Raw genomic sequence first — 24,652 nt, forward strand, 5'->3', positions numbered from 1 at the left:
TTGTGAGGAAGAAGTTCTTGTCCCTCAATATTTGGACAATTTGCCTTGCAAGAGGGAGGGGAGACCTTGTATAGTTCATGAAGGGGAGCTGCATAATCGCCACCCCTCCTTTCCTGACCACCCAACTGCACTTTTATGGCCACTTTATGGGTTTTCATAAGGAGAAAGAAATATACTCAGTAAGAGGATCCTGATCAGCCGGTCGGTGTGCACGATGATGTGAGTGTCTCTGGCTTTGCCCAGCATGTTTCATCATACATGATGTTGTCAGGGGTATGGGTGTTATTGCCATTTGGTAAGCAGCCTCATGTTCTAAGCAGTGGTGTGATTTCATTACAAAGTGGGGGAGATTTACTAAAACTGAAGCACACAAAATCTGGTTCAGCTGTGCATAGTAACCAACAGCTTATTCAATTAAGCTTTGACAATAAAATCTTGAAGCTGACTGGTTATTGTACACAGCTGCACTAGATTCTGTGTGCTCCAGTTTTAGTAAATCTCCCCCAGTGTCTTTTGTGGATGGACTATCTTTTTTTTCTCACAGACACATTGGGAATTTGCAATATTATAGCATTGGAAGTCAAAGTTTGCACTTCCCATTACATTGTGTTCGTATGCAGTTTATAGTTGGATATGTTTGTATACGTATTTATGTGCAATTTTGTTTCACTGTTGAGAATTAAGTATATTTGTATTTATAGTTATTTGGGATATATACTTTTATTGAAAAAAGTATATTTTGATTCTCTGTATGCACTTTTATGATCACTTTATGATTTTTCAGTTGATTTAGCGGAGCACATTTTATTATTAATATTTATCTTGTATCAGGGTATTGCATAAGCAGCTAGTCACTGTTTATAATTTTTTTTACCTAGGTGCGTAATATATTAATATTGTTTTCACACCTAGGCTGCATACCTGTATAAAGGTCTGGTTAGAATTTTTTTGGGGGGATTCCCACATCATTTTTTTCACATTAAGTGATTTTTCATTTTTAAAGGACGCATCATAATACTCCATAACACCACACTTTAAGACACCATCAAGCATGTTATTTTAAGGACTTGTGTATTTTCAATGCTGCATGAAAAGACCCTCTCCTCACTGAATGGTATTTTTAACTTTTTTTTTTTTTTTTTTTTGCATTGGTCCCCCATTGCAGTGCACAGATGCCATTTTAAAAACAGCTTGCCTATTAGCCTTAAAAAAGGCCAGAAAAAAAACAATTTCACCACCCATAGACTTTAGCAGGGCTAGGTTCTAAGTTTGGGGTTCACAAACTTCCCACTGGATTCGCTGAACTCCAACCAAACCTGGACAAAGTCACTCACCCCCACTACTGCTTGCTAACATGGAACAAGCATGCATAACTGCTCAGACTTTATAGAGTTTACAAAGTGCATACATGTTCCAATTCGATGACTATTGAGATAGTGATAACACAATACTGGGCAGCTCTCATAAGTGTAACTACATCAACTCCATTTAAACATTTTGGCACCTACTCCTTCTTGATGTATCTGCATACCTTCCTTGATGCCACAGACTATATATATTTTGTAGGTAGGGGACATAATGCATCACATTTTGAAAATGTAAGCAGTTCCATGTGAAAACTGAATTTCATGGAATCATTAAACAAATTTCTATCTAATTTATCATTTGTTTGAAATTCTGCAATACCACTCAAGAGGATATCTTCTTGACATTACCTGTAAAAGTAATATGCCATATATTCTGTTGTTTCCATAATGATGAAGGCACTATGGATAGTTTAAAATTTTTCTTTATCTTTTTGATGAAAAACAATGGTTCAGACAGTGACATAATAGGTAGTTCCACACCGAACCACCAACATCTCACATAAATCCTTCCACTTGCCAACTCCTGAACACACAGCCTGGTTGGCCAGTCTGAATCCTGGGTAGAGGATCAATACAGGGATTCATATTGAAACACCAGTGTGTAAAATATGTACACTTGCTTTGGGGGGTTTGAAGAATCTTTCAGTAGGGTGTCCCCCTACCCCCATAAGAGGCAGGTACGTGAAACAGTCTTGTCTGCACCAAGCCTGATGATTTGTGAGTGCTGTTAATTTTTTGGGGGATCTTTCAAAGCACTCTCCTATGCAGAAGGCCAAGGATTTTGTTCATCTTTAAGGCATAGGATTACAAGTCTGGTGCCTCCTTGCGCAGGTTATAGCAGCCTGCAAACCAGAGGTTTTGGATATTGAAATGGGGAGACACAATTTTAGTTAAAAAAGACTGTTTTTAAAATAGTGGTAGTACTGATATTATAAAGAGCTCTGGTCAGCACATTTGATGCCTGCAGTAGGACAATGGTCTATTATTGTACAGTATACTGACACCCAGTGGAGGAGAGTAAATCATTAGCCTACATTAGCACCCAAAAGAAGAAAGCTTCCCATTAGCATATACCCTGCAGGGTAAAAATAGATGTTTGTGGGTACATATTAGTGGGTTTTAGCACTTGTGGACATTGGAGCTTGTCTATTTGTGGCATAGTGGAGAGGGGAAGACACATGTAACATGAAGAGCTGGAGACCTTTATTTAAAATGGTTGTAAAGGCAGAAGGTCTTTTTAACTTAGGTAAAAACCTTCTGTGACATGCTCCCCCCCCCCCCAGCCCCCTAAATACTTACCTGAGCCCAATTTCAATCCTGCGCTGTTCTCTCTTTCTCTCCTCAGTGGACATGGAGGCAGCTGCAGAAGCCATTGGCTACTGCTTCTGTCAATCAAATCCTTTGAGGAGGGAAAAGGGGTGAGGCCAAGCCAGGCTGTGTGTGTCAACAGATGCACACATCCTGGCTTGGGATTGAGCCCACACAAATGTCTCCATAGCAAGTTGCTTGCTATGAGGGCACTCAGGAGGAGGAGCCAGAAGCACCAACGAGGGACCATAGAAGCAGAGGTTCAGGGTTGCTCTGTGTAAAATCATTGCACAGAGAAGGAAACATGACATATTTATTATTTTAAAAAACTGAACCTTTATAATCACTTTAATAATAAGTTGCCTTCTATTTGATGAGTTCTCTGTATACACATGGATTGTGGGATCATACCTTGATTTACAGTTGCAAGAAAAAGTATGTGAACCCCTTGGGATTACGTGGAGTTTTGCATGAATTGGGCATAAAATGTGCTCTGAACGTCATCTAAGTCACAACAATAGAAGAACACAGTCTGCTGAACATAATACTACACAAACATTAGATGTTGCCATGGTTTAATTGCACATAACATGTAAACATTCACAGTGAAGGGAGGAAAAAGTATGTGAACCTTGGACTTAATAATTGGTTGACCCTCTTTTGGCAGCAATAACCTCAACCAAACATTTCCTGTAGTTGCAGATCAGACCTGCACAATGATCTGGAGTAATTTTGGACCACTCCTCTTCACAAAACTGTTTCAGTGTAGCAATATTCTTGGGATGTCTGGTGTGAATCGCTCTCTTAAGGTCATGCCACAGCATTTCGATCGGGTTGAGGTCAGGACTCTGACTGGGCCACTCCAGAAGGCATATTCTGTGCTGTTGCAGCCATTGTTTTGTTGAATTACTTGTATGCTTTGAGTCATTGTCCTGTTGCATCACCCATCCTCTGCGGAGCTTCAGTTGGCGGACAGATGGTCTTACGTTTTCCTGCAAAATGTCTTGATGAACTCTGGAATTCATTTTCCCATCAATCACAACAATCCGTCCAGGCCCTGAGGCAGCAAAGCAGCCCCAAACCATGACGCTCCCTCCCCCATGTTTTACAGTGGGGATGAGGTTTTGATGTTGGTGTGCTGTGCCTTTTTTTCTCCACACATAGTGTTGTGTGTTCTTCCCAAACAACTCAATCTTGGTTTCATCTGTCCACAGTATATTTTGCCAGTAGTGCTGTGGAACATCCAGGTGCTCTTTTGCAAACGTCAAACGTGCTGCAATATTCTTTTTGAACAGCAATGGCTTCCTCCGTGGTGTCCTCCCATGTACTCCATTCTTGTTGAATGTTTTCCTTATTGTAGATGTGTCAACAAAAATGTTAGCATGTGCCAGAGATTTCTGTAGGTCTTTAGCTGACACTCTGGGATTCTTCTTTACCTCATGCAGCATTCTGCGCTGTGCTCTTGCAGTCATTTTTACAGGACGACCACGCCTAGGGAGAGTAGCAACAGTGCAAAACTTTCTCCATTTGTAGACAGTCTGTCTTACCGTGGACACATGAACATCAAGGCTTTTGGAGATACTTTTTCCAGCTTCATGCAAGTCAACAATTCTTGATCGTAGGTCTTCTGAGAGCTCTTTTCTGCAAGGCATGGTTCACATCAGACAGTGCTTCTTGAAACCAGTAAACACGAAACAGGTGTGTGTTTTTTAAGGGCAGGACAGCTGTCAGCAACACATCCAATATCATCACACTGATTGGAGTCAAGGTTGGCTCACTCCTGGTTTCATTAGCTCTGGGAGAAGTCATTAAGCTAGGGCCTCACATACTTTTTCCTGCCTGCACTGTGAATGTTTACATGTTATGTGCAATTAAACCATGGCAACGTCTAATGTTTGTGTAGTATTATGTTCAGCAGACTGTGTTCTTCTATTGTTGTGACTTAGATGATGTTCAGAGCACATTTTATGCTCAATTCATGCAAAACTCCACGTAATCCCAAGGGGTTCACATACTTTTTCTTGCAACTGTACATAGCAGCATGTATGGTGACAAAGCATTTTGTGCAAGAAGACATAAATATTTTATGCCTTTGGGACTTTTAATGTACTTACATGGGCATTACTACTTTATAAGTACAATAGGGCACAGTCTTAAGTCAAATTTTGACATGCAGACACTGTACATTCGGATCCGAGGACCCGTTCCTGTGCAACTGTGTCTGTGCAGCCACTGCATCTGCATCCACTTCTATGGACTGCCTCCACACAGCTACAAAGTGGATGCACATGTAGCAAAAGCATCTGAGTATGGTGAACAGGGTCTCAGCGCCCGTCTGATTGAGACCTTAAACACTGTCAGCAAATTTGGATTCTGCATCCACAAGAATGTATCATCTGGAACAGTTACTATCTCCCGTACAGACCAGTTATTTTAAATATCCAAAATTATTTCAAATTTCATGCAAAATAAGCATATCACTTGCCCAACAAACATGTCTCTGTTCTTCCAGATAATCATTTTAGTGTTTTTTTGCCTACTTTTAGATTCAATATACAATCTTAAAAAAAAATTTTAAATTAACAATAATTTAACAGATCAATGTTTTCTTCAAAATGTATAGCCCAAAAGAGGATGGGGCCAGTAACCACATGTCATTTAATGGAAGCCAGATGTGTGATAATGTCCAATTAGAAAAACATGTTTGTTTTTTTGCTTGTGATGTGTCCTATAGAGGATTTGTTGTGTGCTGGAGATGGAAGACATCCACTCTTCTTCATCATCTGTGGAGCCAACATAATAAATATGTGGTTTGCCTAGACTGTATAGGATGTTTATTGGTCTATTTATCAAGACTTCTTATTGATCTCACCAGGAAGTAAGATGTCTTCCTGTGTTTTTAAGAAGGTTCTATTAAAACACTCTAATATTTTACATATTTGATTAAATAGTTCTCTAAAATAAAATATTGACACTAGCCTATCTATCTATCTATCTATCTATCTCACATTTTTCATATTTACATTAATTTCAATTGCAAACTGGAATACTAGTAAAATATGCTGCTACTGTGTGTTACATTATGCTACTTCTCCTTCATAAACATTCAACTAAGCTGATATGCAGACAGACCAAAACAACAGATGACCACTGCTAGAGAATTTTACATATCAAACAAAACATAGATATAACTAGTAGATAAATATATTTTAATTTATAAATGTATTTATACAAGCTTTTATAGCAGTAAAAGCCCTTCGATTTAAGGTGTACCATAAGAAGTTAATTTGCTAATGGGCACTTCCAACTCTAAAATGACCTTCATGAGCCAATGTTAATGAAGAACCATGGTTTATTTTCATGCAGTTAGTTGGGTCCTCAAGTATGAGTGAGAGTGTTTAGAGGAGAGCTAGGATCCAAGCTACATTCTTATGTGAATACACATAATAAAGTAAAATATATAAATAAGGGAAATCAAGCAAATACTGACACATCACCAGTAAATCTAATTGGAGATCATACCGATAACAAATTACATTTGTAGTATTTCATAAAGTCTATTCTAACAAAAAATAGTAACATTTCATTAAAGTTGAATTCCAAGCATGCATAATATTTAGCCTTTGTTACAGCCATATGTCTAAATATGTTTTTGATTACTGTACATATAAATATTGAAATCCGTCTAAATAATAACTTTGTTTTAAGTCCCGTGAAAAAAAAAGCTGCATCTCCTAAACTACTTTTGAGTGCCATATGGTAGCAAATCTTATTCTATGGTCAATGCAACTGTAAAATATAGAAATCTCTCCCTCAAATGACCAAGGATCTCTCACTGGAACTCAAGATACCAGACCTCTCTCTAGCTCACTGGATCTCAGGTGCAGTCAGGTCTGTGAAAGAGTTACACGGACGGTCATCTCAGTTCATTTCAACACTTATATAGGCTACTAAGCGAACCAACATCCTCATTTAAAACATCTTCAGTGCAATACTAGGAATGTTTTACTCACTGCTCTTTCTCAACCACACAGTGGCTTCAAAGAATACAATCATCCATAAAAGCTTCCCATTGTATAACACACTGGGAATCTATACAAAAACTTTTCACAAATGGTACTATACACAGTCTAGGCTTGCACCATATATCCACCCTCCTCTCCTGCTTGCTGGAAGAACTGCGGTCTCAATAGCACTTTCACAATTTAGCCTACAGTTTTCCTGTCTGTGTAATTCTTACCTCCTTGCTGCATGTGTTGTTTGGCATCTACGCTCACCTATGGGCCTTTCCTGCTATTTTGTGGGTTTTTATTGCCTTTCCTGTCCATCACTTCCTGGCCTGCTTCCTAGTTTGCTTCCTTATAAAAGACATGCTCAGTGCAGTTTGCAGTGCTTGAGCAAGTTCCCAGTTCTCTGAGCCCGTTTGCCTACTATTACATGTATTTCTGACTTCCTGTGTACCAACCCTGGCTTCGCCTACTGTCTGTGCTTGCCTGCCGCCCACCCTGACCTCGGCTTGTGTTCGGGACTTTCTTCTGTCTCCTGCCATACTTTGCACATGCAAGTGGTCTCCGCATCCTCAGCTGGGCATACCTGGGGGCTGCTACCTGTTTTCAGCTTGCTGCATGTCCATCCCCACCATCAGAGGCCCTGGTGAAGAAGCAGGTTGGGGCTTAAACTCCGCATCCTGGCGAACCCTGAGTTATCTACTTAGCGATCTACAAGGGCTCACTATCACAGGCACCTGGTAGGCACTTTTATTCATGTCTGGTGGAAAAGTCCAAGTCTCACCACATTCTGTAACCTATATCTCTTTTACGCCTACACCCCAGGCAGTCTTATGCCTAGTAACCAATCAGCTACAAGGTGTTATTCTCAAAGCTTTACTGAACAAGCTGAATATAGAAGCTTATTTGGTTACTATGACCAGCTGCACCAGATTCTTTGGGCTCCAGTTTCAGTAAATCTCCCACAATCTGTGGCCTGCCATACCCTGTAATATGCCTATATGATTATTTGACTTTATATCAGTGTATAAGATATATCATACTGTGTGCCTCTTTTTCATTATTCATAACTAGTAAATGATGCATTTGTTTTGTCACTTTGAATTCATTTTATTTGTGCACACCACACAAGACAAGAGGATTCTATTGCCCTAATACCTTTCTACCCTACCTTTGTATGCTTTGCTCATTGCAAAATTCTTTATGCTGGATGTACTATGCCACTACATATGGTATACCGCTATTGCAGCATATTGCATCATATTGTTTCTTCTCTGTTTTCCATTTTGTGTTAACAAAATGGAAAAAGCTTTATGGCAAAAATATGCAGCACCATTTGTTACCACTAGATTGTAAGAGTTAATTTAAGCTCTGTATTCGCTTCAAGTAGATCTCAAACCTTACAATACAAGGATAAATTTGAATTTAAAGTGGTATAACATGACAGTAATGTTACTGACGGTAATGTTAAAGTCTCATAAAATGTTCCTCAGTATGTACAAAGGCATTAAAACAATATTTAATTTTCAGGTTCAATATATTAAAGAGCTTATATACCTCTAAAAGGCCACTTCCAAAAACCTTGTCAATCAGCCAAGGTTTTAAAGGCATAACTTTGGTAACGCCATGCCCACTGTGTGTTTATGCATTTCAGCAGAAATATAAATGTGGGGCACTCAGAATTAATTTAGTTGCTTCTGTGTATATGCTATAATAAATTACAACTGTGGACATCCCCAAAAAATGTATGGAGATTCAAGATAATGATTTAATGTCCAGGACACAGTAATAATCTTCAATTTACAGGAGGGAATTCATCAAAGCTGCTGTGCCACTTTTCTGGCGTTAATCCCTCTTGTTTATGTGTTGCACCAAATTCATGAAGCATCTGTGACAGTTTTGGTTCTGACATCGACTCATGCGCAAAATTCATGTACTCCTAAAATGTGCCACTTTTACATTGTGGACCAATGCCTGCACCAAATTCAAAATAAAATAGCAAAAGTTTGTTTCTCAGGAAAGTGGAGCTAATTAAGACCAACTATCTGGGCAGCACATTGGCTAGGTGGTTAGCACTTCCATGTAGTAGCATTACGGTCGTTGGTTTGAATCCCAACCACGACACTACCTGCCTGGTGTTTGCATGCACTCCCTGTGCCTGCGCAGGTTCCGTTCCACAGTCCAAAGATATGCTGGTAGGTTAATTAGATCCTGTCTAAATTGTCCCATGAATGTGAGTTCTCTAAGGGCAGCGACTGATGTGAATGCACATTATATGTAAAGCGCTCTGTAAATTGATGGCACTATTATTATTATTATTATTATTGTTATTATTATACAGGATTTATATAGCGTCAACAGTTTGCTCAGCGCTTTACAATATAACGGGGGACAATACAGCAACAGTACAATTCAATTCAAGAGGGATAGGAGGGCCCTGCTCTTCGGAGCTTACAATCTAGGAGGGAGGGGCTAGTAGTACAAAAGGTAGTAACTGAGGGGGATGGACTGGTTGGAAGAGTAGAAGATTCCATTGTTAGCTGAGGGCAGGATAGGCTTCCCTGAAGAGATAGGTTTTCAGAGATCCCCTAAAAGTGAGCAGAGTAGGCGATAGTCTGATAAATTGGAGTAGAGAGTTCCAGAGGATGGGAGAAGCTCTGGAGAAGTCCTGGAGATGAGCATGGGAGGAGGAGACAAGGGAGCTAGAGAGCAGGAGGTCCTGTGAGGAGTGCAGAGTACGGTTTGGTTGATATTTAGAGATAAGATTGGTGATATGATTTGGGGCTGAGTTATAAATGGTGTTATACGTTATTGTTAATGTTTTGAATTTTATTCGTTGGGCAACGGGAAGCCAGTGGAGGGATTGGCAGAGAGGGGTGGCAGATACAGAACGGTTAGTAAGGTGGATGAGTCTGGCAGCAGCATTCATGATAGACTGAAGAGGGGATAGCCTGCGATGAGGTAGGCCAATGAGGAGGGAGTAAAAAGTTGCTTAGTGGTTTCCGAGGTTAGGAACGGGTGTATCTTGGAGATGTTGTGGAGGTGAAGTCTACAAGATTTGGACAGCGATTGGATTTGGGGCTGAAAGGACAGATGGGAGTCTAGGATTACACCTTGTACCCTGGCATGAGGGGAGGGACTGATGATTGTGTTATTGATCTTGATGGAGAAGTCAGGGTCGGGGGCACGGGCTGGGGGGAATACTAAGAGCTCAGTTTTGGAAAGATTGAATTTGAGGAAGTGGAGTGACATCCATGCCGATATGTCACTTAGTAGGTTAGTAATGCGAGAGGAGACTGAAGGGGTGAGGTGAGGGGTAGAAAGATAGATTTGTGTGTCATCAGCATAGAGATGGTACTTAAAGCCATGGGAGTTTATCAAGTGACTAAGGGAGGAGGTGTAGATGGAGAAGAGAAGAGGTCCAAGGACAGAACCTTGAGGGCACTATATAAGTACCTATAATAATAACTATTGCTTGGCATACAGAGAGATACCCTGGTGCAGACAGACTTTGTGAAAGTGTTTTGCATGCACTCTAATAGTGCAGCGTGCACCAAATTAAAGTACAAATTCTAGGCAAGTACACTAATTTGGAGCACTCTGTGCAACTTTCAATACACATGCAAGACAATTTTGCAATCTGCACCAGTCTTTATGTATTTCAGGGATTATGTTTAATTTTAAAAATAAATGATTGCATATATTACAAACGGTGATTTGCAAGTCTTGTGGTAGGCCATATTTTATTCTTGTAAATTAACCTACATTTTAGACTGGGGTTTTATTTTTTAAAAAAGTTACAATAATGAAAAAAATGAATATTAATACACATGTACAGTATAATTGTCTAATCTTTAAAATACAGAGAGGCAGTGAATTATTTCTATTAATCAAAATCGGTCAGCAAAAACCTTTCTTAAATACATGATAAAGTTTTTCTTTTTCTGCATCAGTTTTGCAGATGATTGTCATGAAACAGTACTTTTTGTTATAAAAGGATAAATTACATAGGGCAGAGACCTGACCTCATCAGCGTTAAAAGGAGAAAAAAAGACTGTACTTTACTACAGAGATCGTTTTCAGTTTTTTTTTTCTCAAAGCATTTACTCCTTTGTCGATGTGACACAGCTTAGATAACTGTTCCCAAACCCACTGAATAAAGTGGCACATTTTATGATATTGTGTGTATATGGCCAAACAAAAAGCAAAGGCAGTACTGAGTGCAAAGGGGCACAAGAGGTTCAGATCTCAAGCACCTATTAACAATGTCTTCAGTTAACACTTATTTAATGCCACCTTATTGATTTGCATTATATCCTCTAATTAATCTTTTTGTTGTGCACTGAAATATTGTGTAATTGAGGAAAGGAGTTCCTCTTAGTTTAAAAAGGGGATATACATATGTAAATTGATTGTGTCCTTTTGGCCTCATATTTGCACTTACTGTTGTGTATTAGCAGGTGCCTTTGCAGTGAGAAAGGAGTGCGGAACAAAGCCTTGCATTCCTCACATTGAAATGGCCTCTCCTCAGAATGAGTCTGCAAGCAGAATACAAGGAAAAGATTCACAGAAATTAATTGGGCTAATTGTGATAATTGCAGTGAAATTGCAATGAACTGGGATTAATAACAGTGAATAAAGGTAAATGGAGTATGGTAAAAATTCAGAATTACCATAAAGTATTACAATGTATACATTTCTAATCTACACAGATTATTTGTTATTTTTTCATATCAGGTACAAAACAATTATTAGTCACAAATGTTATTCAGTAAAAATGAATTGCCTTATGTTTAGAGCATAAACGCACATGTATTACTGGATGAAGAGTAGTGTTTACATTTACTGAAATTATGAAGAGAGTGTATAAAATTACAATCTACGTGGATACTGGAAACAATATTATTTGTTAATATAGCTACAAAATTAATGATTGCTAACTGCTGTTCTCCAGCATAAATCTCTTTAGCATAAATTACTCCATGGAGCAACCATACCATATTGACAGATTGCAAAATTGTCATTGAGAATTGTCGTCTGCTGTCACATGTATCTTTGTGGTGAGATATACATCTAAACATCTAACCTCAGCACTCAGGTACAATGCATGCAAAAAATGATAACTCAAAGATGTACACTGCTGTATATGTTCCACATTGAAATGATTCTGGGAATTGCTGTTGTCTAAAGAATGATATCTCTAGCAGGGTCCCCCAGCTGCAATCTTTTCTACAGCATCAGTGTAATATCAACACATTCAAATTGAGCCATACATTTGAATGGAGCAATGGTTTATAGATATACAATGCACTAAAACAGTGATTTGGGAGCCAAATATGTTTTTTGCTACCTGCAAGGAACATTTTCATAATGCCTGTTTATCTGAAGATAATACTACACACTTCCCCTAAGCAAGAATTTAAGTAAAAGACACTGTATTTCTTTACTTTAAGTTATTATTAATTATAGTGTCTGGGGTTACTTTTAATATTTAATGTTGATCACCACCACCTCATGCATTTATATGTGAATAATAAGCTGACAAAGGTTCAAAACCTCTGTGCTAGGCTATGCATACAAAAGAGTACCCCCATTCTCAAAAAACCCTCGCTGAACCCCACCTGTTTGAATAACTTAAGACCCATCTCCCTGCTCCCGTTTGCCTCCAAGCTTCTTGTTGTTCACAACCGTATGAACTGCTACCTCATCGACAACAACCTTCTTGATCCTCGACAGTCTGGCTTCCACCCACAACATTTTCCACAGAAACTGCCCTACTAAAACTCACTAATGACCTACTAACTGCTAAAACCAACGGCCATTACTCCATACTCATACTCCTTGACCTTTCCACTGCCTTTGACACAGTCGACCACCCGCTCCTCCTCAGTAAACTCCACTCCATCAGCATCCGTGACTCTGCTCCCTCCTGGTTCTCCTCTTACCTTTCTCAGCGCACTTTCAGTGTCACATACAACTCCTCCTCCTCCGCTCCTCTTCCCCTTTCTGTTGGGGTACCCCAAGGTTCTGTTCTTGAGCCCCTCCTTTTCTCTCTCTATACATCCTCCCTGGGCCAACTGATAACCTCCCATGGCTTCCAATACCACCTCTATGCTGATGACATCCAAATCTATCTCTCTACTCCCCAGCTCACCCCCTCAATCTCCTCACGTATCACAAATCTACTAAGCGACATATCAGTATGGATGTCACATCACTACCTCAAACTCAAGCTTTCAAAAACTAAGCTTGTAATATTTCCTCCTCCCCGATCCCCCACTCACGACTTTACCATTAAGATCAACAGCACAACCATTGGTCCCTCCCCTCATGCCAGGGTGCTAGGCGTAATCCTAGACTCTGACCTCTTCTTTGGGCCCCGCATCCACTCACTGGCTAAATCCTGCCACCTCAACCTCCGGAACATTTCCAAAATTTGCCCGTTCCTGACCAATGACACCGCAAAACAACTTATTCACGCCTTGGTTATATCCCGCCTCGATTACTGAAACTCCCTCCTCATTGGTCTACCGTTACACAGGCTATCCCCCCTGCAGTCTATTATGAATGCTGCTGCTAGACTCATACACCTTACCAACCGATCAGCGTCTGCTGTCGCTCTCTGCCAATCCCTTCACTGGCTTCCAATAACCCAACGTATAAAATTCAAAATACTAACCACAGCTTACAAAGCCATCTACAACACTGCCCCTAGCTACATCACCGACCTCATCCACAGATATCGGCCAAGTTGCCCACTCCGCTCCTCCCATGATATCTTCCTCTCTAGCTCCCTCATCACCTCCTCCTACGCTCGCCTCCAGGACTTCTCCAGAGCCTATCCCATCCTCTGGAACTCCCTACCACAGCATGTCCGGTCAGCCCCCACCCTGTCTGCCTTTAGGCGATCTTTGAAAACGCACTTCTTCAGGGAAGCCTACCCCACCTCCACCTAAGAACTGTGCTTGAATCACCTCCACCAGATCATCCCCCGCAGCTATCACCTTTTGTATCATCTCCCCCTTCCTTTAGATTGTAAGCTCCACGAGCAGGGCCCTCACATTCCTCCTGTACTGAAATGTATTGTAATTGTACTGTCTCCCTTATATTGTAAAGCGCTGCGCAAACTGTTGGCGCTGTATAAATCCTGTATAATAATAGGTTATCTCTACAAAACAAATTTCCAGGTTTCATTCTACAGATGTTTTAAGTGGAGGTATGCTTTAATGCAAACATGAAGTGGGAACATTTTTTAGCAGTGCCCCAAACCCAGAGGTGCTCTGTTATGCATATACCTGTATCTCCCTGCTTGCTGTGTTAATAGCCAGGTTCATCAAATGTAATCTCCAATGCGTTAATATCATACCATCACTGTAATGGACAGCCTTGCTGACCAATAGATAGCCTTAAGAGGTGGGAAGGCATAAGGCAGATAGACTCAAGAGTTGATGGTAGCATACTGCATCTTCCACAGATTTGGTGCGTTCGTTAAATTGGAAAATTGACCTGGTGTGCAGGAACCTGGAGGTGCCTGCTATATGGTGCCATCAGTGTTTTTCACACTTTTGGTGTGCATTAATACTTGTAGTTTTCAATCCTGGTTGTAATGTTTGTAATTTTCAGCCCCAGAAATTTAGTAGTTGTCTAAAATGAAGTGCAGTCTTGTGAAAGGGATTTTGGTTCCTTTTGGTCTACTACATCATAACCTAGACCAAAAGGGATGAAAACAAAAGACACTGCATATGCAAATGGTTTTACCCATTACTGCGTGATCACAAGGCAAAAGGCTATTATACGTTAATACTTCTAATTTTTATCATCTGATTTTTTGTTATTACCAATATATTCTACATACATATTTAGCACATTTGTACAATGTACAAATAAGGCATATGAAATAAAAACATTGCAGTACTTGCTGACTGCCATGAACTGTTGTTTGATATAAAGACATGTTAAAGGAGATAAATGGAATTCCCAAACTCACGCCCAGTAAGTGACTAAAAACATTTTAGAACTGGCAAGTGATTAGCTTAGCATGGCTTCAAAAAGCTGTCTAACAGAAAAAAAAAATGTCCATTGAAAGGAATATGAACTTTGGATGAGCATCTGATATAAAATATATAAACTATAATGATTTCTAGAAGAGTTATTAAAACAACCTTGCATTTCAATTCCATATGGGATACAGAACAATGTGAAGTATGGAAAACAAAATCATGTTATATATCATAAAGAAAGCAAAATATACGCATACCAGAAAGGAAACTACCCACAACACTTCAGCAACCTCATCTTTACACAGCTGCTGGATATGAAGAAAGCAGACCTTACAAAGTAGACAAATACAGATATAAAAGCTACACAATAAAACAATTATCATCAGCCATATACTCTTGGCTTAAATGACACTAGGCAACAGTATACATATTTTAAAGCATGGTAATGCATGGATATTAAGAGCCGTAAAGTGTGTAACAGTTATATGCAGGAACAGAGCGCAATTAATTGTGTATATCACAGGATAATGAATGTTACCTTGAAATATCATTGTTGACATAACATTCTCTTGGAATATCTATAAAGCCACATGAAGACTGCTGCCTAAAAGCTCTGCTTTTTTAGGCATAGAGTCAATTTTTTTTCTGTTGCTGATCTAAATGCAGCCCATTGTTTTTAATGTGCCTGTACACTTAGGCACATTAACATGCGCTAAAAACAAAAAAGTCTTAATGGCATGATGAGAGAAAAGTAAAACAAATTAACAATGAGCTAAAAAAAATCCATAATAATCTATATTAAAAGTCCACTTGTCAAATGGCTGCAGCTTTTCTAGCAAAATATTGGATTTTCCTTTGTGTGCTGTAAACAAACAAAATACAGGAAGTACCACCACAAATGCAGATATTTATTAAAACCTTAAGAAAAGGTTCAAATGCATTTACATGGTTACAGGAAAAAATAGGCACATCAAAGTCACTGCAAAGTTCGGCAGAGTTCTACATGCCTGGATAAGGTTGTGGTGGTTTGCAAAGCTCAGCATGGAAGTGCCACCAGGCACACACAAGCTGGAAGCAGGAATCAGCAGTCACCGTTCTCTAACTGTGTTGGGAACTCAGTGTGCTCTCCTACAATGATCAAAACTCTACTAACCTTCCCCCCACCGCTGCACAGCCTATCACTGGAAACTTCAGTGTCCTACTGTTTCTCCTCCTTCACCTCTCTGTGCTGAGGCTATGTGATCACTTATAAAAAAGGAAAACTGCAAATGTTTTGTCTTTCACTTCTATTTTAAGCTGAATTGATTGTTTTACAAGGTGAGAGTTTATATAATTTAACTGAACAAGATGAAGATAGACATTGGTTAATATGCAGAGCTGGTCCACAGTTCTCCAGTTTTGATATACTCCCTAATTTATTTAGTTGTTTTCCTAGAGTTCCACTTTCATCCTAATTGTTCCCTCCATGGTGGGTGCATCTTACATTTTTGATGGGGGATGATGTAGGGCTCAAGTGTTAATGAAACACAAGAGTGCAAAATGTGGTCCAGCTCTGCATAGAGACCAGTCAGCTTCCTGGTTTTTATGGTCAAAGCTTAACTGAACAAGTTGAAGTTATTAGCTGATTGGCTACCATGCAGCAGATTCTGAGTGCTCCAGTTTTAGTAAATGTCCCTCAACGTGTTGCTGCTGAAGAATAGGTAATGAGGGAACACAAGATGATCGCTGAATAGGCAGTTATGGTAGTTATGGCGGCCAAAATGTGGTACTGAGTAACTTCTACAGGAAAGCATTAGTTTAAATCTGAGGATAGCATTGGTTTGGAGTAGTGAGACAACATTTGAACTGCAATTGTTGTTGTCGAAGACAGTAAGGGGTTAACATAATGCAGCAGCAGGTGCCTATAATGACAGCAGGTTTAACACAAGCAAAGCCAAAGAAAGGTTGTAGAATAATGCCTGGAAATGTGAGTAGCACTAACACACCTAAAAAAAATATTTTTTAAACCCATAATTGTGCCTGGTAATAGTGTATCTCTTGTCAAAACTTTTTGCTTTGGAAATAGTGAGAAGGTGTAAAACACATTTCTTTTCCTGTCTGTGTCCTATTGAGGAATTCTCTTTACTTCCTGTTATGGAGACACAATGGGACAGAAGTAGAAAAGATATCTAAAATTATGGAATATCCCCTTTATAGGTGTCACTGAAACAGGTGTCTTCATTGAAACATTTTTCCCTCATCTGGTGGCAATCATATGGGTTTGTATTTTCCAAGATTCTTTGTCCTGGAAACAATAATCACCAGGGCAAATCAAGAGGCCGAATGTCCCTAGCTGGACACAGACAGCAATAAAGACCTGAAAGAGATTAAAATGTTTTTTCTATTTTATCCAAAGTACCTTGAATTTAGTAAACAGATTCCTTTTTCACATGTCTTTATTTTGTTTATATTTCCATGCAAAGCAAGCTTTCCAGTTAGAATGTCACTAAACCCACAACAGTAAAATCAGTCTGTATATTCAGCAAAGAATACTTGTTATACTCACTGTGGAACCTAAGGGGTCCTCTGCATTGTGTAAAAAGGCTGTTTGATCCTGTCTCCTCTGATCCTCCCCGTTTTCTTGTCCCCAATCCATTTGCTGGTAGTACAGAGCTCTAGGAATCACTCTGTACATGCTCAGTTTAGTGTATAGAGCTTTAACCAGTGCTCAGCTGGACACTGATAGAAGTCTGCTACAGCATAAGACTGCTATATACTGCTGATGAGAAAAAGTATTTATCAGTTAAGACCTCATGCACACAGGACAGAAAAAAAAACTTTCCTAGAAGCTGTCCTCCTAGCAGCAGTGTTTTTGCAGAAAAAAAGCTTTTACAAGCATTTAGGCACATTTATAAGCATCAAGCGCTTGAGCGTTAATTCATTTCATTGGCCAGAATGATATATTATTCTGGCCATTAAAATGAATTAAAGCTCAAGTGCTAAACTCGCCTAGCATTTAGCTGTGTCAAGCGTTTTTTCTGCCAAAATGCTGCTGCTCCTGGATACACTGGCCCTAGGTTTTTTTTGTGCTGGTAAACGCTACTGCTACTAAAAGCTTCCAAAAATCTATGTGTACATGTACACATAGGATAACATAGAGGGCAGCTTGGAAGCAGTAAAAAAAAAACACCTGACGCCCCTAAAAGTGGCTGCAAAAATGCCCTGTGTGCAGGAGGCCTTATATTTACTAAAATAATTGCATTTCTATGTTCTGTGTACTGTGGGAGACCAGATATAGTGAATGCAGGGTCCTGGGTTTAGTAACACTTTAAGTGGCAATGACAGGGGTTGCCACAAACTATAATACCACCAGGAATGCTTAGAGTAACGGTAAATTATATCCTCATTCTCCAAAAATAATCAGTCCACAGCCACTACTTAATAGCCCCGTAATCTATTTTGCTCTGTGAGCACCTGAACCTCTCTTTTTCCCCTTCACTTCCATTTTTTTTAAATAAGCAGTGCACTCATTTGCCATCATGTGCACTGCTCTATGTACACTACAAATCCCATACTCCATATTCCATAGTCTATCTTGGGAGTGAGAAAGAGAGAGTGGCTAAGTTTCTACATACAATGGGACCATGGAAAAACAATGTAGCCACACTCGTCAGGATGTCAGATCACAGCAGAGATTTGGAGATATAGAGAAGGCTGAGAGCAATATAAGATACATACTTGAATAAAATTCCTTTTATTCAACCAGAGTTTAGAGTTCTTTACTACTGCCTTACAGGGAAAAGAACAATTCTCCCCTGCAGTGTGACTCCCCTGCAATGGATGTGAGGACACCAAGAGAAAGTCCACTGCCAAACCATAGGGGAGCGCTGGCTGCCAGGGAAGCAGAGGATTAGAAGTGAAAGTGAATTTGCAAGGTTCTGAAGGTGAATAGGCAATTAACCCTTGCAGCCCCACTGCAATGGAGGATTTTTGTTTTCCCTGTAGATGTGCTTTAAACAGACACCTTTTATTTGCTCAGTTTAAATACAGAATAAATAAACTGATACTGCAAATGCTTAAAGCTGTAGTAAACCGCAAAAAAAAAAAAATCAAAAAAAATTTCTTCCTGCAAGTTAAGAGCATAATGTGCTAGTATGCATAGCATACTAGTACATTATGAAAGACTTACCTGAAAATTAAGTCCTCCAGCACAGCACTCTCATGGCTTCCTGAGGCTTCCATCTTCACCTGGTCTTCTTTCCGGGTTTGTGAGATGCGACCATCTGACTGGCGGAGCCCCGATGTCATCACTCCCGCACATGCTCTCTCAATGGACAGCACGCTGTCCACAGTGAGTGTAGTGTGCATGCGCTTGTGGCATAACCGGAACTTCTACAGTAAATATCTCCTAAATGGTGCATGTTTAGGAGATATTTACAGTACTAACAGATAAGCCATATTAACCATTTCTCCTGCACCCTATAGCAAAAATACTGCTACAGGGCGGCAGGGGTGCGCAAAATCATGTATATATATGTGACTTTGCATATCCGGGTAGGGGGCGTGTGCGCCCTACCCGCTCCGCCATTCACGGCCTCGGCTGTCAATCCCCGGATCCCGGTGATCGCCAAGTATCTCTGACGGGGGAGAGACCTGTGTACAAACAACACAGATCTCTCCCCTGTCAGCTCATGCACAATGTGCTTACACAGACTCAGCCCACATAGTAAAACAGCACACAGTTAACCCTTTGATCGCCCCACATGTTAACCCCTTCCTGCCCAGTGCCATTAGTGCACTGTCAGTGCTTTCATTAGCACTGATCACTATTGGTATCACTGGGGATGTCAGTGACACCAAATCCGTTGCCCCCAGTGTCAGAATGCCAGCCGCAGTCCCGCTCTAAGTCGCTGATGAAATTTTGTTTTTTTTTTTACTGGACATGTTTAATAGAAAAATAGTCAAAAATATAGTTTTTTTTTCTCAAAATTGTTGGTCTTTTATTGTTTATAGCGCAAAAAATAAAAAACGCACAAGTGATCAAATACCACCAAAAGAAAGCTCTATTTGTGAGAAAAAAAAGAACATAAATTTCATTTGGGTGCACCGCTGCATGACCACGCAATTGTCAGTTAAAGTAACACAGCATCGTTGCCTCATTAGGAAGGGGGTAAATCCCCTGGCGGGCAAGTGGTTAAAGGCTTACCTTTAGATAACAGATACAAAATTGGGTTTACTTCTACTTTAAGCACCCTTGGCACTAAATAATGTGACCCAACCCCTGTCACTGGTGGGCAACTGGTCTGCAAATAAAAGTTAAGAATTGAAAAAGAAATATGAAATTACTAATATAATCTGAATATCTTCTTTTCATCTGAATTTACTAATGTTCACATTTATTTAATTTTTAATATATACTATTTTTACATGTATTACCCACATACATTTATCAGAATGCATTTGGGCTGATTTACTACAAAAGATGAGCATCTTCACAGACATTGTGTCAATATTCACTTAAAGTGTTACTAAACCCACAACAGTAAAATCAGTCTGTATATGCAGCAATGCATGCTTGTTATATTGAGGAGCCTAAGGGGTTAATCCTCTGCATTGTTTAAAAACGCTGTTTGATCCTGACTTCTCTGATCCTCCCCTTCTTCCAGTGCCCCCCTCTTATCTTCTGATAAGACATATCATGTGGAGTCACTCTGCACATGCTCAGTTTGGTGTATATTGCTAGACGTTTTTTTTTTCTTGGGAGAGTGCATGTGTTCAGCACAGGGCCAATCAACACTGTCCAGACAGAGGTCATGGGTTCTGCATCCTCCCAGAACAGAATGAAAACTCCTACAAGCTTTAACCCGTGCTCTAATGTACACTGATAGAAGTCACAAGGCTGCTATACACTGCTAATGAGAAAAGGTATTTAGCAGTTTATATTTACTAAAATAATTGCATTTCCATGCTCTGTGTAGTGTGGGATATGGTGAATGCAGGGTCTGGGGTCTGGAGTTTAGTAACACTTTAAATTATCCAATCAAGTGCAGATAAAATTAGTTAAATTTAGAATTAAATAAGATCAATTTTTGGGGGGATTTTTTTTTTTAATTATACCTGCCTAGGTGGATGCAGCATTGATCCAATGCTGCATCTGTCCCCCACCGGCTCTAAGGCTGAGAACACCTTTGATCATTCAGTTCTCCCTGTGGTTGGTTCATGCTCTCAAAGGATTGCTGAGAGGCTGAGCCAGCTGTAGATCCAAAGATCTGGGTGGATCCCAACTTTAAAGTCGGGATCTTTCCCCAGCCTGGAAAGGCTAAGTGATGTCAGCCAAAAGTGGACTTTAGCCCACTATTGGCTGAAAACGGGTCACAGGAGTGCAGAACGAACTGTACTCCTGCGCAGCTTTGGCTGTACTTCTCCTTTAACAGAAATTTGCTTATTACATTATTGGATAACTGAAATATGTTCATACAATTCATTGTGTGAAGATTATCGACTCCTTCAATAACTCTGCATTAATATCTTACGTAATAGTTATTCTTTAAAGAGAATGTAAAGACCGATATTTTTTTTTATTAACATAGCATATGGAAGGGTTAGGTGTTCAACTTGTGGCCCTCCAGCTGTTGCAGAGCTACAAGTCCCATGAGGCACTGCAAGGCTGACAGTTACAAGCATAACTCCCAAAGGCAGAGGCATGATGGGACTCCGCAAAAGCTGGAGGGCCACCGATTAAGCATTCATGTCTTTTTATTGACATCTGCATCCCTGTTGGGGACATTAAGATGTTGATTTGCTGAAACTGGAGAGTGTAAAATCTGGTGCAGCTCTGCATAGAAACCAATCAGCTTCCGTTTTTTTTTTGCAAAGCTTAATTGAATAAGCTGAAGTTAGAAGCTGATTGGCTAACATGCACAGCTACACCAGATTTTGCACTATCCAGTTTTAGTAAATTAACCCTTAACTATCACTGGTGATGGTCAAATAGGAGGCGAATCCTCAACAATAATTATCTCTATTTTCAAGACTAATGAATAAAGGATTGTCACACAAAGGGCAAGTGGAGATGGACACTGCCAGAGAGGAAAGGTGAATAATTCCTATACATAACATGCTTTGGAGATTCCCTAAATCTGTCTGTGAAGTGGCACATCTGTAGGGTGCACTAAAGCAAAATTGACATTTGGAGAGAAAAATAAAAATGGTGACTTCTCACTTCCTGTCTGGCTATGGGACAAGAAGTGAATGTAAATCCCCCTAATGGGACACAGATGGCAATAAAAACCGACAGGGGTTATAACCCTCCCTTACTCAATTCAAAATGAGAAAAATCTTTTGCCTAAAGTTCCACTTTAAAATGCTGTTCAGTGGGGGGGCAGCTCTTCTAAAAAAGTTTAAACAGCAACATTAAAAATACAAAATTCTGTTAAATTACATGCTTTGGGGGTGCCTTGAACCTGCCTGTGAATCAGCACAGCTGTACGATGCAGCAAAAGTGAAATTTACAAAGAAAAAAATATCACATGAATTGCCCATTTCTTAGTCACTTTGTTCTGTTTGTGAATAAAACATTAAATGAATGATTATCAGCAACAACTGGAGGTTCGCTATGGAAGGCAAGTGAACAATCTACTCAGTTCGCCGTTTGCCGAACAGCCAGCATTTGTGGCATATTACCACTAACTCAAACCCCATCCCTAACCCCCAGTATCTGTTCTGATGTTCACTGCCTCACACCAGAAACTCAATATACTCTATGTGAGTTGTCACAGGAGGAGTAAATCTTCTAATGGGAACACCTATTCTGGTGACAACATTTCCTTTTATTTCTTGCTGTACTTCTATTACAGGAAGAAAAAGGGAAATCTTCATGATGAGACACAAATAAGAAAAATCCTGACTTGGATTTTAACCATTCCATACTCTATCCAAAACTCTATAAAAAATGACTTTATAAACATTTTAAAACTGAGCAGATATAAAGAAAAAAATTATTACAGATGCATATTCCTTTAAAATGAAATGTATTTTTGCATACAACTATCCTGAGTCAAGAAGCTGTCTTAATATTAGCCTAGTTTCATTCTCTTTGTAGCAGTACTCAGACTGGGAGAGAGAGGGGCAGCTTTAAGGATAATCAGGCTCTGCTGAATACAGGGTAAAATGAAGAGTTGATGACTTATCAGCATGTTGCTGCTTATTATTTGTCTAATAAGCACCCTTTGGGCAGGGCAAGTGACACCACTATACTCCTAACTTGGAACAAGTGGTGTCACCCTCTGGGTTCCAGGTTATATGCAACATTCAGTATTATTCCAGGTATGCTATTATGCATGAGACTCAAGGCCCTATTGTGGGACAAAAAGTGATATGAATTGTTCAAAATTCTGTGTAAAGTGCTGCAGAAAAAGTGTTAGCAAAATAAGAAATAAATACCAGTCTGGCAAATGATTGCTCTTTAGTTGTTATAAATTACAGCACATTAACACAAATAGAAAAAATCAATAACATAGGCCTAAATGTGCATCAGGCATTACCTTGTTGATCCTTTCTAGTTGTGCAAACATGCATAAACCTTCTTTGTAATCTATTTAAACAGTCACACTCTCAGTAATGCGTACATGTAAGATTCTAAATAAATCACACTACATGCTTTAAAATGCTTTTCTTGTGGCATATTCCGATAGCTTTGCAGGTTCCAATTTAAGAAACATTTTGATGTTGTTTCAACAAGTTAAGCACAGGAAAGCAATAAGTTAATGCACATTGTAAACATCTGGGCAACATATTCACAAGTGTCATGTGCGTCAAAACCAGCCTAAAGTATATCTCTATTGCATATGGAGAAAACTAAAACCAGATGCATGGTCAACCTTGTATTAATTAACTCCTAAATATGCAAATTGCTAAACAAAACAAAGATTTAAGAGCTTGCTTATGTTGCATATTATAGTAGAGTAAACAATTACAATGACAGAGTGAAAAATTATTGTTGTATCTGGGTTATGTAAAATGCCTGTCATATAAATATAACCAAAAATACTATTGTAAGATGTGAAGCAGCAACAAAAAATCATTTCATATGTAACCTGTACAATACTCAAAAAACTAATATGTTTTACAAACGTATTGTCCATCTGTGAGTTGTCAGAATATCTTGTATTATACAGCTCTTTAATGGCTTCTCTATAGTGAGCACATATTTAAGGCAGACATATCATGCAAAGAAACCTATCATTATAGGATGACATTTGTCAGGATAAAAATAAACAAATCAGCTTAAATGATGTGAATACAGGTTTGCAACCAAAGCACTGTGGGGTTGAGCTATATCTACAATAGAAGCAATAATAGGGAGATCATAACTGAAAACACTGAGAGAAATGTATGAAGACTGGCGAATCTGCAGCAGCTGTGCATGATAACCAATCAGTTTCTAGTTTTCATTTTCAGGCTAGGTTCACACTAGTACGGTGCGGTACATCGCATGTGATTCGCACAGGAACGCACCACATTCCTGTGCAAATCACATGTGATTTGTGTGCGGTGTGATTGGAGTCATACATTTTGCATGGCTCTAATCGCACCGCACCCCCACCAAAAAGGTGCAGGACCTTTTTTTGGGTCCACACTAGAATTGGATCGCAAGGGTATTCACACCTATGCAATCCGATTCTGCACATTGCACCGCATTTTGTGGACCGATTTTGGGGTGTTGTTAACTTAACATACCGCATTGGTTCGCATGAACGGGGTGCGATTCTGATGTGGTGTGGAATTCGCACAGAAAACACTGCGAATTCCGCACCGCATCAGTGTGAACCCAGTCTTAAAGTTTAAGGCTTCATTCACATGGGGGTTTTGCCACATTTTGAATCACAGTGGCAGAAATCTACTGATTTCAGCTGCTGGGATAGACAGCTGTGTGCAGACAGCAGCGACAACAGAGCCAGCACACTGCAATGATAGGTTGTTGGTGGCTGCA

The 24,652-nt window shown here is 39.6% G+C and overlaps 1 protein-coding gene across 1 annotated transcript in view; it reads right to left on the minus strand.

Annotated features, from left to right (window-relative positions):
• PRDM5 (PR/SET domain 5) overlaps positions 1–24,652 on the minus strand; it is a 235,284-nt gene that overhangs the window by 119,041 nt on the left and 91,591 nt on the right. The window contains exons 11-12 of the mRNA XM_089684314.1: positions 14,955–14,987; positions 11,127–11,220 (exon numbers count right to left, since the gene is read on the minus strand). Coding sequence (XP_089540440.1) covers positions 11,127–11,220; positions 14,955–14,987 — 127 coding nt within the window. The remainder of the gene's footprint in view (positions 1–11,126; positions 11,221–14,954; positions 14,988–24,652) is intronic.

Source organism: Staurois parvus, unplaced genomic scaffold (assembly GCF_062004578.1).
Source record: "Staurois parvus isolate SC_StPar_1 unplaced genomic scaffold, SC_StPar_1.0 ptg000344l, whole genome shotgun sequence".
NCBI classification, from domain to species: Eukaryota; Metazoa; Chordata; class Amphibia; order Anura; family Ranidae; genus Staurois; species Staurois parvus.